The 15,391-nt window shown below is 39.9% G+C and overlaps 1 protein-coding gene across 4 annotated transcripts in view; it reads left to right on the plus strand.

Annotated features, from left to right (window-relative positions):
• LOC138819816 (ubiquitin thioesterase ZRANB1) overlaps window positions 1-15,391 on the plus strand; it is a 66,305-nt gene that overhangs the window by 15,226 nt on the left and 35,688 nt on the right. For 2 of the 4 annotated variants that reach the window (XM_070011370.1, XM_070011373.1), the window contains exons 2-3: window positions 4,167-4,333; window positions 6,658-7,508. In XM_070011370.1, the coding sequence (XP_069867471.1) occupies window positions 4,245-4,333; window positions 6,658-7,508 (940 nt within the window). In that variant the 5' untranslated portion in view covers window positions 4,167-4,244. Of the gene's footprint in view, window positions 1-4,166; window positions 4,334-6,657; window positions 7,509-15,391 lie in introns of those variants that run through there. The other 2 variants (XM_070011371.1, XM_070011374.1) reach the window with 2 other exon arrangements.

The following is a 15,391-nucleotide window of genomic DNA, read 5'->3' on the forward strand; positions in this document are numbered from 1 at the left end:
TTGCTTATGTGGTGCTGAGGAATCGAACCCAGGGCCTCAGGCATGCAAGGCAAGCGCTCTACCACTGAGCCACCTTCCCAGCCCCACTTTATACTTTTTAAAGTATCAACAGAACCTGAAACACAGACTGCTTGGAATATCCTATTCAATTTTAGTTTTTAGTTTTTTTTTTTCTTTGTTTTGTTTTTTTTGTGTGTGTGTGTGTCGGTCATGGGGCTTGAACTCTGGGCCTGAACACTGTCCCTCAGCTCTTCAGCTCAAGGCTAGCGCTCTACCACTTGAGCCACAGCACCACTACTGGTTTTCTGGTGGTTAATTGGAGATGAGAGTCTCACTTACGTTCCTGCCTGGACTGGCTTCGAACCACGATCCTCAGATCTTAGCCTCCTGAGTAGCTAGGATTACAGACATGAGACACCAGCGCCTGGCTTCAATTTTAGTTTTTATTTGTAGTCCTTGAAGGTGTTCTGACCATTTGTACATCTCTACCGAGGTATAACTTCTTTTTTGGCAGTACTGGGACTTGAACTCAGCCTTGTGCATATTAGGCAGTCACACTGCCACTTGAACCATGTTTTTAGCTTTTGTTAGTTTTGAATACTTTGGCCTAGGGTGGCCTGGACCATGGTCTTATTTGTGCTTCACGTCTGGCTGATAAGCACATGCCACTATGCCCAGCTTTTTATTAGTTGAGAATAGGGTCTTGTGACTTTTTTGCCCGAGCTAGCCTTGAACCAACCAGTCCTCTAGATATACTCAGCTTATTAGTATCTGTTAACTAAACTAATAAGGTTTACGACTGCCAATAAGCCTTCCTTTGGATAATTTCTCATTTGTAAGTAACTTGCAGCTGAGCTCAGTTTGTTTCTTAAAGAGGTTTGTACTTAGGGTGGATTAGTTTGCTTCCCCATTTTTCCCTTATGGAGCATCTGCCTAGCCAGTATAAGGCCTTAAGTTCAAACTCCAGTATCATCCCACCTCCCCAAAAAGGTAGTGTTGTGTCCATTTCTTTTAAAAAGTCAGGATTATGTAAATTTTATTGTACTAGTTAAATGAAGTATGATGTCTTGGATAGAATTTGGAAATCTATCTGGCATGCAGTTAGACTTAGAAATTAAATTGACGTGGCTATGTGAGTAATAATACTTTTTTCTTCTTCTGAATGTAGCATTAACTTAGAGCTGATTGCTTTGAAAATAAACCTTTTAGGGTGTTATGACATCTGGAAGAAAAAGAATACTGAGTGTTAATTTCTTCTCAGTAATGTAAAATCACAGTCATGCTAACTTTATTCTTATTCTTCCATTCCATTTACTGATTTCACAGCTACAAAAAAATTACCTGTTCTCACATAATTTTCTCCAGTGAAGTTTAGCTTTCAGTTACTAAAATGTATTACTTAACATTTTGATTCGCCAGAGAGTGGATACTGTTTGTACATCATTATCCTAATGCACATTTTCAGGTTTTGCTAGTACTGGAGATTGAACTCATGGACTTGCATTTGGTAGGCAGGTGCTCCCAGTTACTTTTGCATTAATTATTTTTAAATTTTATTTTTAGTACTATTTTTGGGGGCCTGGGTGTTGTCACTGAACTTTTTTGCTCAAGGCTAGTGCTCTACCACTTGAAGCACAGCTCTACTTTCAGCTTATTTTTTGGTAGTCAATTGGAGATGAGTTCTGTGGGTTTTCTTTTCTTTTCTTTTTTGTCGGTCGTGGGGCTTGAACTCTGGGCTTGGGCGCTGTCCCTCAGAGCTCTTCAGCTCGAGGCGAGTGCTCTACCACTTGAGCTACAGCGCCACTTCTGGTTTTCTGGTGGTTTATTGGAGATAGGAGTCTTATGGTCTCTCCTGCCTGGGCTGGCTTTGAACCACGATCCTCAGATCTCAGCCTCCTGAGTAGCTAGGATTACAGGCGAGAGCCACCGGCGCCCGGCTGTTCTGTGGGTTTTCTTGTGCAGACTTCGAACTATGATCCTCAGATCTCAACCTACTATGTAGCTAGGATTGCAGGGGTGAGAGCCACTGGTGCCTGACTGTTCGATTATTTTTATGTTTTGGTGATGGGGCTTGAATTCAGTACCTGGGCACTCTGCTTATGCTCTTTTTGCTCAAGGCTAGCACTCTGACACTTGAGCCACTGTGCCACTTCCATTTAAAAAAAATTTTTTTTCTGGTTAATTGGAGATAGAGTCTCCCTGACTTTCCTGTAGGACTGGCTTCCTCAGATTTTAGCTCCCGAATAGCTAGGATTACAGGTGTGAGCCACCAGAGCCCAGCTGGATTGATTCCCCCCCCCCCCCCCCCCCCAGTCGTGGGGCCTGAACTCTGGGCCTGGGCACTGTCCCTCAGTTCTTCAGCTCAAGACTACTGTTCTACCACTTGGGCCTCAGCGCCATTTCCGGCTTTTTCTGCTTATGTGGTGCTGAGAATTGAACCCAGGGCCTCATGTATGCAAGGGAAGCACTCTACCACTGAGCCACCTTCCCAGCCCAGGATCGATTATTTTTGAAGTAGAATTTCATTTTATGTCTAAGCTTTCTTGTGTTGCCCAGCCATTGATTGAGATGGTGTCTAGTGAACTTTCATGCCAGTGCTCTCCCCAGAATCGTGATCTCAATTTCTACTACCCGGGTAGCTAGTTACAGGCTGGAGCCACTGAGCTCTGATACTGCACTTTTCTTAAATCTCTGGGCTTGTTTGTGTTGTTCTGTTACCTGTATTTTCAGAGTAGATTCATTAGGTATTATTTTTACTAGGTAGATGATGATGATGATGATGATGATGATGATGATTTGGGGCTGGTGATTCCAAGGTCTTGAATATACTAAATATACTCTACTGATTAACTAGTTTACATAATTATTTTTTATGACAGGGTTTTGTTTTTCTAAGCTTTGGTATTTAAGTATATTATATCAGCACATAATTCCATGCCAAGTAACTTAAGTAATTTAAAGTTACAGCTGTGAAGTTGATCCTACAAACATATCAGAATAAGATGTATCAAAGCAAGTATGGGTTTTTGAATGCAAACATTTAGATGCAGTATTAAAATATTAAGTCTGTAGTATACGTTTATTTAGTTCACTTAGTTTACGTTCAGTATAGTCCACAGTATATGACATTGGTTCTTGTTATAAGTTCCTGCCTGCTTGTTACAGTCCCTCCCTCCCTCTGTTGTGGGGCTTGAACTCAGGGCTTGGGTGCTGTCATGGAGCTTCTTGTATTTGCTCAAGGCTACTGTTCTACCACGTTGAGCCACAGCTCCATTTCTGTTTTTCTGGGGGTTAATTGGAGATAAGAGTCATGGACTTTGCTGACCAGGCTGGCTTTGAACTGCAATCCTCAGGTGTCAGCCTCCTGAGTAGCTAGGATTAAAGGTGTGATTTACCAGTGCCCTGCTTATTATAATTTCTTATAGCATGAACAAGTAATTTATGTATTTAATTCCTGAGAAACTGAAGGAAGGAAGGAGCTAATGAATATGAAAATTGTTATCATATCTATTCACTTTACAAATGTTTTTATGGTTATAGTTCCCCGCTATAAACATACTTTTGAGTTGCTGTTAGATTGTGTATAATAAGTGATAAAGGAAATTTGAAAAGTCAAAGCAAGATGAATTAAAATTACTTGGATGAAGATAATAATAGTAGTTGCTGAAAGATAAAATAACTTAAAAGATGAACCTAAGCCTTCCCCCTTTTTCTACTTATTTGGATTGTGTTACCTTTCCCATTTCAGTAATACAAGTACTTAGTTCTGCTCATACTGTCACATGCCAGTAATCCCAGCACTCAGGCTGAGGCAGGATATTGTGAATTTGAGGCCAGTCCAGGCTACAAAGTGAGTTTGATTTAGGCCAGGTTGGGTTAATTGGTGAGACTGACTCAAGAAAACAAGATAATATTGTTTGTGTGTGTATATGCACACACATATATTTAACATTATATAGAAACATTTCTCTTTCTCATGTTTAATTTGACTAACCAGACCAAAAAATTAGCTATTTTTATTTCTGTATTAATATTCTAAATATAATACTTTATTATTAAAATAAGTGAGTAAAATTAAAATAGAGTTAAAGTTAAGCCTTTGTAAAAATATTTTTTGAATAAAATAGTAGGCTGTAAGTGAAATTCAGTTTTGGTCTCCTTTACAGGAATAGCTATTCACAGTAAGACAGAACTACTTATCACGTTGTGCAGTATCTCCTGAGGAAGTCAGAGTCTGAGCCAGCATGAAGACTGTCTTTGGTCTGATTTATAACTATACTGTTATTCTAACCATGTGCAAGGTGGAGGTTATAGCATGGAAACTAACATCTTAGTAAGTGTGATTTTTATTTTAGCCATTAAATAGTACCCTTTCTTGTAGTGAAGTTGTCCTCTTAGCAAAGTTTACACTGTAAATGGGATGTGGATTTGGCAGGTAGGAACAAATAACACTTCTAAAGTGGTTTAGCGCTCCTCAGTGTAGGAAAAAAATCTCTCAGAAATGGGAAATATCTATTTCTCTTTGCTGGTTAAAAAAGTGATTGATGGGTGGCTCCAGTGGTAGAGTGCCAGCTTGAGAGAAAAAGCTAAATGACAGCACGTAGGCCTCAAGTTGAAGCCTCAGGATCAGAACACACACTCACACACACTCACACACACTCACACACACACACACACACACACACACACACGATGATGGGGAATCAGATCAAGTGTGGTAGAATTAGGTCTACAAGAAGCTTCAAGAGGATTGTGAGTTTGAGTCTATCCTGGGCTATGTAATGAGATCCAGTCTCAAAAAACAAAACAGAAACAAAACAGAACCTGGAAACAACAAACAAAAAAGTTGTGAGATGATATTGAGTTGAAAAAAAAATTAAGAAAATGTTAGAGATTGGCTTTTGAATGTAAATTTAAGTCATTAAAGTATTCTTAGTCCCATAAGTTGTTTCACTTATGCATTAGTTGTAACTAAATAACAAAAATCTTTATTTTGGTAGAGTATTAGTGAAGCTGACTGTGGAATCCTAGAAACTTGTTTGTTTGTTGGTGGTATTGGAGTTTTGAGCATAGGGTCTCATACTTGCTAGGTGGTAGGTGCACTATGATTTAGCTATGCTTCCAGCTCTGCCTTTTGATTTTTTTTTTTTTTTTGAGATAGGGTCTCATTTCCCATCCAAGCATGGGCTTAGACTACAGTCTGCTAAATTTAGGCTTTCTGTCTAGCTGGGGTGACAGCCGTGAACAATCATGCCCAGCTTTTTTCTGTTGAGATGGAATTTTGCAGACTTATGCAAGGCTGGCTTGTAACTGAGATCTTCCCAATCTCAACCTACAATGTAGTTAGCATGTTTTTGTGCTTGGAGGGGTGTCTCAAACTCTTCACCTGGTCTTGAACCTCCATCTTCCCATTCTTTGTCTCTCAAATACCTACAACTATAGGTGTGAACTACTGATGCCCAACTCAGAACTCTTGTTTTTTTCTTTTTTAAATTATGTTTACTTATTTTAAATTTTTGAGACAAAGTTTTGCTGGGTCGCTTGGGCTGGTCTGGAAACAAGATCCTCTTGCTTCAGTCTCCCAAGTGTCAAGATTCATGCCCAGTTTCTAAGAATTTTTAAAACGATTCAGTATATATTTAATGTGAATTGAATTTTGAATACATTAAAAAATTTCAGTTGTTGCCAGTTGCTGGTGGCTCATGGCTGTAAACCTAGCCAGTCAGAAGGCTGAGATATGAATATCAAGGTTGGAAGCCAGTATAGGCAGGAAAGTCGTGAGACATTATGTTCAGTTAACTGCAGAAAGCCTGACGTGGAGCTGTGGCACAAGTGGTAGAGCCTTGAGCACAAAAGCTCAGGAACAGTGCTCAGGCCCAGTTCAAGCTCTAGGACTGGCCAAAAAAAAAAAGGCTGAAATATTATCATGCATATTATATCTTTATGATTATGCTAGTAGGTAATCTCAAATGTTCTATTTTATTTTTTCCCAAGTGATAGTATTCTTTTTGTGCTCCCCATTGAAGTAGATTTTTGAGAATACAAAATACCATGGAATGATTTCTCTTTTATAAGATTACTTTGTTGTTAATTGAAATGATTACTCTTTTGCATCTTTGCCCGTGCTAAATAAAAACAGTGAATAATTAGCACCTTTAAGCTGCTTTACTCTCTTAGCAAGACTAATAGAGATGACTGATCTTCTGAATCCACGAACCTGGATTGCATGAACTACATCGCTTGTAATTTGAGAAGATATTATTTGGTTTGTGTTCTTTCACTTCTCTTTGAGTCTTTTTCACTATTGGATACTTTTCTAAATAGATGGTATTAGCTGAGCCAAAATTAAGTATTACTTATTGTAGTGCTTAAAATAGTGACATCCCTTCCTTTCAGTCTCCTTCCTTAGAGCAAATGTTCCTTTGTCTCCTACCTATTACCATTGTTTTCCAAAGTAAAATTTCATTGAATCCTGAAATCTAAGAATTTTCTTTGGGAGTTTATCTCTGTTATCTCTATGGCAATTCAAAAGAAATGTAGAATAATTTAGTGGGAAATCTTAAATGCATTGTTTGGGCATATTTATTGTTTGGGGATATTTTTAGAGGTGGAATTATGTAGCTAGTCTGTTAATAATGATATCCTAATTGTTTATAGCTTCCTGCCTGGCATAACTCACTTGAAGAAGTGCACAATGTCAGAACGTGGAATTAAGTGGGCTTGTGAATATTGTACGTATGAAAACTGGCCGTCTGCAATCAAGTGTACTATGTGTCGTGCCCAAAGACCCAGTGGAACAATTATTACTGAAGATCCATTTAAAAGTGGTTCCAGTGATGTTGGTAGAGATTGGGATCCTTCTAGTACTGAAGGAGGAAGTAGTCCTTTGATATGTCCAGATTCCAGTGCAAGACCAAGGGTTAAATCTTCATACAGTATGGAAAATGCAAATAAGTGGTCATGCCACATGTGCACATATTTGAACTGGCCAAGAGCAATCAGATGCACCCAGTGTTTATCCCAACGTAGGACCCGGAGTCCCACAGAATCTCCTCAATCCTCAGGATCTGGCTCAAGACCAGTTGCTTTTTCTGTTGATCCTTGCGAGGAATACAATGATAGGAATAAACTGAATGCAAGGACCCAGCATTGGACCTGTTCTATTTGCACATATGAAAACTGGGCCAAGGCTAAAAAATGTGTTGTTTGTGATCATCCCAGACCTAATAACATTGAAGCAATAGAGCTGGCAGAGACTGAAGAGGCTTCTTCAATAATAAATGAGCAAGACAGAGCTCGATGGAGGGGAAGCTGCAGTAGTGGTAATAGCCAAAGAAGATCACCTCCCACTACAAAACGAGACTCTGAAGTGAAAATGGATTTTCAGAGGATTGAACTGGCAGGTGCTGTTGGCAGCAAGGAGGAACTTGAAGTGGACTTCAAAAAACTAAAGCAAATTAAAAACAGGATGAAAAAGACTGATTGGCTATTCCTCAATGCCTGTGTGGGTAAGTTTCTGTTTCCTGCAGTTTTTGAATGAGAGTGGAAAAGGTCATGCATGAAAATGACATGCGGCTGGGTGCTATGCTTCACATGGAATCCTAGCTACTTGGGAGGTGGAGATTGAAAGGATTGTGGTTTGAGGCTGCCTGGGCAAAGTGTTCTTGAGACCCCCATCTCAACTAGGTATTGTGTCATGGCGTGTACTGCTCCTTCCAGTCATGCAAGAGGCTGAAATCAGGAGGATCTCAGATTGGATCTCAGGTTGCCCAGGATAAGATGACAACCTACTTCAAAAACAATGAGAGCAAAAATGGCTGGAGGCCTGGCTCAAGCAGTAGAGTGCCTGCATAACAAGCACAAAACCCTGAGTTGAGGGCCAGGAAGGTGGCTCAGTGGTAGAGCGCTTGCCTTGCGTGCATGAGGCCCTGGGTTCGATTCCTCAGCACCACATATGCAAAAAGAAAAAGGCTGGAAGTGGCGCTGTGGCTCAAGTGGTAGAGCACTAGCCTTGAGCTGAAACGCTGAGGGACAGTGCTCAGGCCTAGAGTTCAGGCTCCACGACTAGACCCCCCCAAAAAAACAAAAACAAAAACCAAACAACCCTGAGTTGAAACTTCTAGTACTTGCGAAAAAAAATACCCAACAAAAACCCTGAAAATATGTAAAAGAAGTCAGTATTATTTACTATGGAATTCCTTTACCACAATAGCTATACTCTTAAGTTTGTATGTGTGAAAATCTGTATGTGTGACCTTGTCAGCTTTGTACTAAATTGTCTATTTAATTATATATTTCCATCAGCAAGGGAATGAAACTTTAAAGCCATTTTTTATGTATCAGTGGAAAAGTATATACCTGGAGTTAAAAACTTGTCCTCCTCTTGTAACAAGATGTTATTGAGGAGCACCAGCTGCTGTTTCTGAGTGTTGGTAAACAGTGTGAGCATCTTGTGATGAGAGAGGCTTTAGTCATATGTTAAAAATATCACAAAAATATGTGACTCCAAGAAGTTGAACAGAGTATTGACCTTGAAAATGCTGATATCTGAATATGAAAGTTAGTAAATATTTGTAAACTTCATGGGACTGTTTTCATATAGCCAGATGATCCTATAGTTCAAATTATGATATATGTATGTTGTGTTTTGTTTTTTTTTTGGTCGGTCGTGGGGCTTGAACTCTGGGCCTGGGCGCTGTCCCTCAGCTCTTCAGCTCAAGGCGAGCGCTCTACCACTTGAGCTACAGCGTCACTTCCGGTTTTCTGGTGGTTTATTGGAGATAGGAGTCTCACAGTCTCTCCTGCCCGGGCTGGCTTTGAACCGCGATCCTCAGATCTCACTGAGTAGCTAGGATTACAGGCGTGAGCCACCAGCGCCTGGCTTGTATGTTGTGTTTTTAGTGCTTTCCTAAGGAAATTTATAATATTGGGCCAGTTATTAGTTAAGTGCTGCTGAAGGGCAGAGACACATGGCAGCAGAAATTCTTTCCAGTTATTGGCCTAGTGAGAATTAACCATTTGTTACATAATTCACAAAAACAGTTGTCTTTTTTTTTTTATTAAAAATTGTTATTATATGATGATGTAAAAAGGGATTACTATTTCATAAGTGGAATAATGAGTACATTTCTTTTTGGACAGTGTGACACCTTCACAGTTTCCCAGATTTACCCTCCCTTCCCCACCTACAAGTTGTATAGTGTGTGAGTACCACTGCTGCATTCATCCAAGTTTATTTTTCTAGTAGATTTAGATGTTTGAATTTTAATTTTGATAGGGTGCTTACTTTGACATTCACTTTTGCTAAGAATATATTGAGTGATTAGTGAGGTTAGACTTTGAGAAGAATAGGTGAGCTGTAAATGTGACTTGTTTTCCTTTCTAGTACTAATTTATTTACCTTTGGATACAGCTCCAGAAATATAGAGGTGATAACTGTATGAACATGTTAGTCCTACAAATTGGTTTCAAGAAATGTTTTTTTTTTTTAATTTTAGTTTTGTTCAGACAAAAAATAGCCCAGCAGATGAGTCCCTCTGAAGAGTTTTAGTGGCACTTAACAAGTGTTCTCATTTTCTCCTCACTTGAGGACTAGTGGGGGAAATAAACTGAGCCACGTTCTGTCGTCCTTATTTCCTACCTGTTTGCTGGGGGTTGGGGTGGGGCGACAGTGCCAAAAATGTGACATCAAAAAGTGCAATCTGGGAATGAGAGCGAGGATGATAAAGGAGAAAGTGTGAGTTTAAATTTGGTTGTCCAGAATGTGTGTTTTTGTCATGCCAGGTTTTCAGCTAGATCTAGGTCAGTGCTTATAGATTGCCCTTCTTGAGTAGAGGGTGTTGTGCCTAAGAGAATACACAGTGCTACCTAATTAATAGTGTTTTTGTTCTTTTGTTACACTGAATTAGTTGCTATGTAAAATTGCATCTTCATTCATGACTCAAGTTGGTCTTTTGAAAGACACAGGATTCAAATAAGACTTCAATATTGAAATTAAATCTACGCTTTAACTTTTATATCTAAGCCCCAGCTCATGTGCAGCTGCCTGTTTCAGTGAGGTAAAAATGGAAATTGTCTCTCAAGTTTATTATCACACAGATTCTCATCTTGGTTGGTGACTGGTAACAAATTCATTGTTTTGTATATGCCAAAAGCCTTTGTCATCATTTATTTTCATTTCTTTGTCTCATTTCTATTTGTCTGAAAATCCTGTTGACTCTATTTTCATAATATATTCAGAATCTGCTTCTTACCACCCTGATCCAAACCAAGTCTGTCTCTTCCTTTCTGTACCTTACAGTTGGCTCTTAACATAAGAACTATAATAGGAGTTCTGTTTAGAACCCTCTAGCATGGAAGTATCACTCAGAACGAAGCTGAAGTTCTTCTAAGATTCTATAAGGTCACCCTCACATGTTTGCCTCTGAATTCATCTGCTGTAAGCTTTAGCTCTTTCTTTCTACTCTACCACCTTTTTTTTCCCCCTACTGATAAGCCTCAAAGCCTTTCCTTTCCATTATCCTCTCCAGGTGTTGAGTTTGCTAAATAGCCTTCTTTAGTTCTTAATCTCAAATAATGCTTTCTTCACTGGGCCCTTGTAACTGCTGTATTTGAAATTTCATTTCAGTCCTATAGCCACTGCTTCCAGTTTTAATTTGCTTTACCACCTTTGTCACTTTCTAATAAGCTTATTCATCTTGCTCTTATTATTCATGTTTTCTCCTGAAATTTAAGCTTTTTGAGGGTTAGGAATTTTATCTGTGTTGAAAATCATCAGAATATATATACTAGGGGTGGGAATGTTGTTTAATGTGGCACAGTGCTTGCCTAGCATGCATGAAGCCTTGGGTTCGATTCCTCAGTACCACATAAACAGAAAAAGCTGGATGTGGCACAGTGGCTAGAGTACTAGTCTTGAGCAAAAGAAGCTCAGGGACAGTGCCCAGGCCCTGAGGTCAAGCCCTAGACCTGGCAAAAAAAAAAAGAAAAAAAAATAGACTAAGCATAATTTATATTATGTTGAATGTAAGTTAAGAGTTCTTTTTGTTTAACATTGGAAAAAAAAAAATCCTGAACTAAAGTCAGCTTTGTAGCTGTTGAAATAGGAATGAGGAAGGTTGAATTTTTTTTTTTTTGGGTCCAGTCGCGGGGCCTGAACTCTGGGCCTGGGTGCTGTCCCTCAGCTCTTCAGCTCAAAGCTAACGCTCTACCACTTGAGCCACAGTGCCACTTCCGGCTTTTTTCTTTTTTTGCTTATGTGGTGCTGAGGAATCGAACCCAGGGCCTCCTGAGCCACCTTCCCAGCTCCTTGAAGGTTGAATTTTTTTTTTTTTTTTTTTTCGGTCGTGGGGCTTGAACTCTGGGCCTGGGAGCTGTCCCTCAGCTCTTCAGCTCAAGGCGAGCGCTCTACCACTTGAGCTACAGCGCCACTTCCGGTTTTCTGGTGGTTTATTGGAGATAGGAGTCTCACGGTCTCTCCTGCCCGGGCTGGCTTTGAACTGTGATCCTCAGATCTCAGCCTCCTGAGTAGCTAGGATTACAGGCGTGAGCCACCAGCGCCCGGCTGAAGGTTGAATTTTTTTATACAACTTTTCTACATAGAAATGCCTTCCTATCAGGCAGTCAAGACTTACTAGATCAAGCAGTGAATGCACCATTTTAGAAATGTTTCTGGTCAACAGATCTTAATCCTGCTCTTCAGATGGATTTTTAGATTCTTTGCCATCCATCCATCTCTCTCTCTCTCTCTCTCTCATCCATCCATCTACCACTTGAGCCACAGCGCCACTTCTGGCTTTTTTCTTTTTGCTTATGTGGTGCTGAGGAATCGAACCCAGGGCCTCATGCATGCAAGGCAAGCACTCTACCACTGAGCCACCTTCCCAGCCCTCCCTGAGCTCTTTTTGCTCAAGGCTAGCGCTCTACCTCTTTGAGCCAAGTTCTATTTCCAGTTTTCTAGTGGTTAACTGAGATTAAGTCTCACAGACTTTCCTGCCTGGGCTGGCTTTGAACTGTGATCCTCAGACCACAGCCTGCTGAGTAGCTAGGATTGCAGACATGAGCTACCAAAACCCAGCTACTTCCAAATGTTTGCTGGTGAATTGGAGAGTCCCACTGACGTTTCTGTCCAGGGCATGGCTTTGAACCACGAGTCTCAGATCTCAGCCTCCTGAGTAGCTAGGGTTAGAAATGTGTCTTCAGCTCCTGGTTGGATTTTTTTAGGCTGGACCTACTCTGCTTTGCCCTGGCTGCCAGAGAGAGCTAAGATAAAATGTGGCCTAGTCTTACTGACACAGAGGCCTTTGTTTTTCACCAAGAAGTGTATGGGTATGAAAATTCTGAAGTCAGGTTTCTTTCTTTTCTTCATTTTTCTAGTTTTACTAATGACAATCATTTTGTTTTTCCTTTTTTTTTTTTTTGTGATACAGGGGTTTGAACTCAGGGCCTCATACTTTCAAGGCAAGTACTTTACCAGTGGAGCCATGCCTCCATCCCTTTTTTGCTTTTATTATTTTTGGATAAGATCTTGTTTTTTATTTTCTCTAGCCAATTTGGACCTGATCCTCCTATTCATGCTTCCCATGGAGTTGGGATAACAGGCCTGTGCCTCTGTGTCCAGCTATTCATTGAATAAGGTTGAATTAGGTTGTGTCTTGTGAGCTTTTTGCCTGGGCTGGCTACAAACCATGATCCTCCCAATCTTAGCTTCTCCAGTAACTAGGGTTACATGTGTGAGCTACTGTGCCTGAATCTGTTTTTTTCTTTTTCTTTTTTCTTTTTTTTTTTTTTTTTGAGACTGGGTCTTGCTTAATTGCCCAGGCTGGCATGAGGCTAATGGTCCTCCTACATCAGCCTCTCAAATGTGCCACTGTACCCAACTGTGTCAATACTTGATTAAAAATACTGTGCATATTCTGTATTTTGTTTTATCAGATTTTTTTCATGAAGACATTTCATTCAGTTACTATATCGTGCCTGTAACTTTTGTCTTTTTTTGGTGGGGGCAATACCAGGATTTTAATTCAGAGCTTTGTACTTACTTACTCAGCAGGGTGCCACTGCTGAGCTATGTCTCTAGGTGGTTGTTGTATGGTTAGTTGAAATAGGGTTTTACTTTTTGCTTTGGCTGGCTCCTTAATATTCCTATTTTCTGCTCCCATCATAGCTAAGATGACAGTCTCCTGAAACTTTTTATTTTTTTGGCCTGGTCTGTCCTCAAGTTGCAGTCCTTGTGATCTCAGCCTCCTGAGTAGCTAGGATTACAGGCATGAGCCACTGCTCAGCTTCCAGGTTGGCATTATGTCACTTTTTAATTCCAGTATTGGGGATCTTGCTTATGTTAGAAAAGTCCCTGTGCAAGATCTTGCTGGGGAGGAGGGGAAGGAGTTGAAATCTGGGTGAGGGTGCCAGTGATTCACACTTGGCAGATACTTGGAAGATCACTTTTGAAAGCAACTTGGACAACAGAAAAGTTTGTGAGACTCCATCTCTAGTGAATCATCAAAATGTTGGAGTAGAGGTATGGCTCAAGTACAGGGGCAAGCATGAGACTTGAGTTCAAACCTCAGGATTGTTCACTCTCTACAAAAAGCCATTTAGGTTAGGGTTTTTTTGTATTATAAAGGTGATGTACAGAAGGATTACAGTAACATAAATCAGGTAGGGTACATTTCTTTTTGCACAGTGTCATCCCTTCCCTTGCTCTCTCTGTTTTTCCCCCTCCCTTCACCACCTATAAGTTGTATAGCTCATTCTCAACATAGTGTCTACTGAGTACCAATGCTGCATTTGTTCACCTTGTCCCTCCATTTCTGTTCCTCTCCTTAAACTCCCCCCCCCCCAGACAGATAATAAGAAAACCAAAAGGAAAAATCCTTTTGTTTCCATTTCTTAGAGTTCATTTAGATAAATATTATTTTCTGTGATCAGAAGCACATGGGGATTGCATCTTTGTATTTAGGTTAGATTATGAGTGATTGTAGTACTATGAACTGTACACCTGATTATTGGGTGATTTTTTTTTTTTTAATGTCAGAACAAAATGAATTTTGTTTTTTGACATATTTAATTTAGATATATTTAAGGCAACTTTGGCTGATTTTTTTTTTCTTTTAGTTCTTTAAAGTATTTCTAGGGCTGGGAATATGGCTCAGTGGTAGAGCACTTGCCTTGCATGCTCGACGCCCTGGGTTCGATTCCTCAGCACCACATAAGAAAAAAGCCGGAATTGGCGCTGTGGCTCAAGTGGTAGAGTGCTAGCCTTGAGCTGAAGAGCTGAGGGACAGCGCCCAGGCCCAGAGTTCAGGCCCCATGACCGGAATAAAAAAAAAAAAAATTAAAAAAAAATTAAAGTATTTCTAGAAGACTAATTCAAATGATACAGTATTTGTACAGTAAGTGTGGGTGCTTTGTCTTAATTTATTTTCTTAAATCCTAACTACTCAGGTGAGAGCTAAAGATCATGATTTGAAGCCAGGCTAGGCAGAAAGTTCCATGAGACTCTTAGCTACAATTACCCAGCAAAAAGCAGAAAGTGGAGGTGTGGTTCAAGTGGTAGAATGCCAGCTTTGAGTGAAAAAGCCAAGCAAGCATACAAAACCTCAGTACTCGCATACACAGTCATCAAAAGGATTTTATTTTCTGTCACATGAAAAAAGCAGATGTGTGCCTCAGAAGGTGCTTGGTATACATACTTTTTATTGTTGTTGTTGTTGTTTACATAGTGTTAGGTTAGCCTTAAACTTTTGCCTTAGCCTTCTAAGTGTTGGGATTACTGGTGTGGGTTAGAATTCCTGGCTGTTTTTGTTTTTGTTTTTTTAAATGTTTGAAGAACTCGGGATATATAAATTGTTCAAGAAAAATACAAATGCTTTCTATTTCCAAGTTCAGTACTTGCTGGCTTTAAACAGTGATAACAGTGATTGCTTCACAGTTATATTTATGAAGCCCAAAAGTTCTGTATCTTAAAAGAAACACAATGAGATGGGTAGCATCCAAATCCACTACTTTTTTTTTTCTTTTGCCAATCCTGGGATTGAACTCAGGGCCTAGGCACATTGTCCCTGAACCTCTCTGTGCTCAAGCCTAGCACTCTACCACTTGAACCACAATGCAACTTCTGACTTTTTGTGTTTATGTGGTACTGAGGAATTGAACCTAGGGCTTCACGCATGCTAGACAAGCACTCTACCACTAAGCCACATTCCCAGCCCCTCGACTTGTCTTTCTTGGAGTTTCATTTCCCTGTACATCTCTTTGGGCCTTTTGTGATTGATATGATAAGCCCAGTGAAGACCCATACTGAATTTCTGACCATCTCTGTTTTAAGATATAAAGTTTATATTGTTGTAAGTCAGTATATTTGCAGTAAATTTTAGGGCAGCAATAGGAA

This window comes from Dipodomys merriami, unplaced genomic scaffold, assembly GCF_024711535.1.
Source record: "Dipodomys merriami isolate MVZ:Mamm:240054 unplaced genomic scaffold, mDipMer1.0.p SCAF_82, whole genome shotgun sequence".
In the NCBI taxonomy this organism is placed as follows: Eukaryota; Metazoa; Chordata; class Mammalia; order Rodentia; family Heteromyidae; genus Dipodomys; species Dipodomys merriami.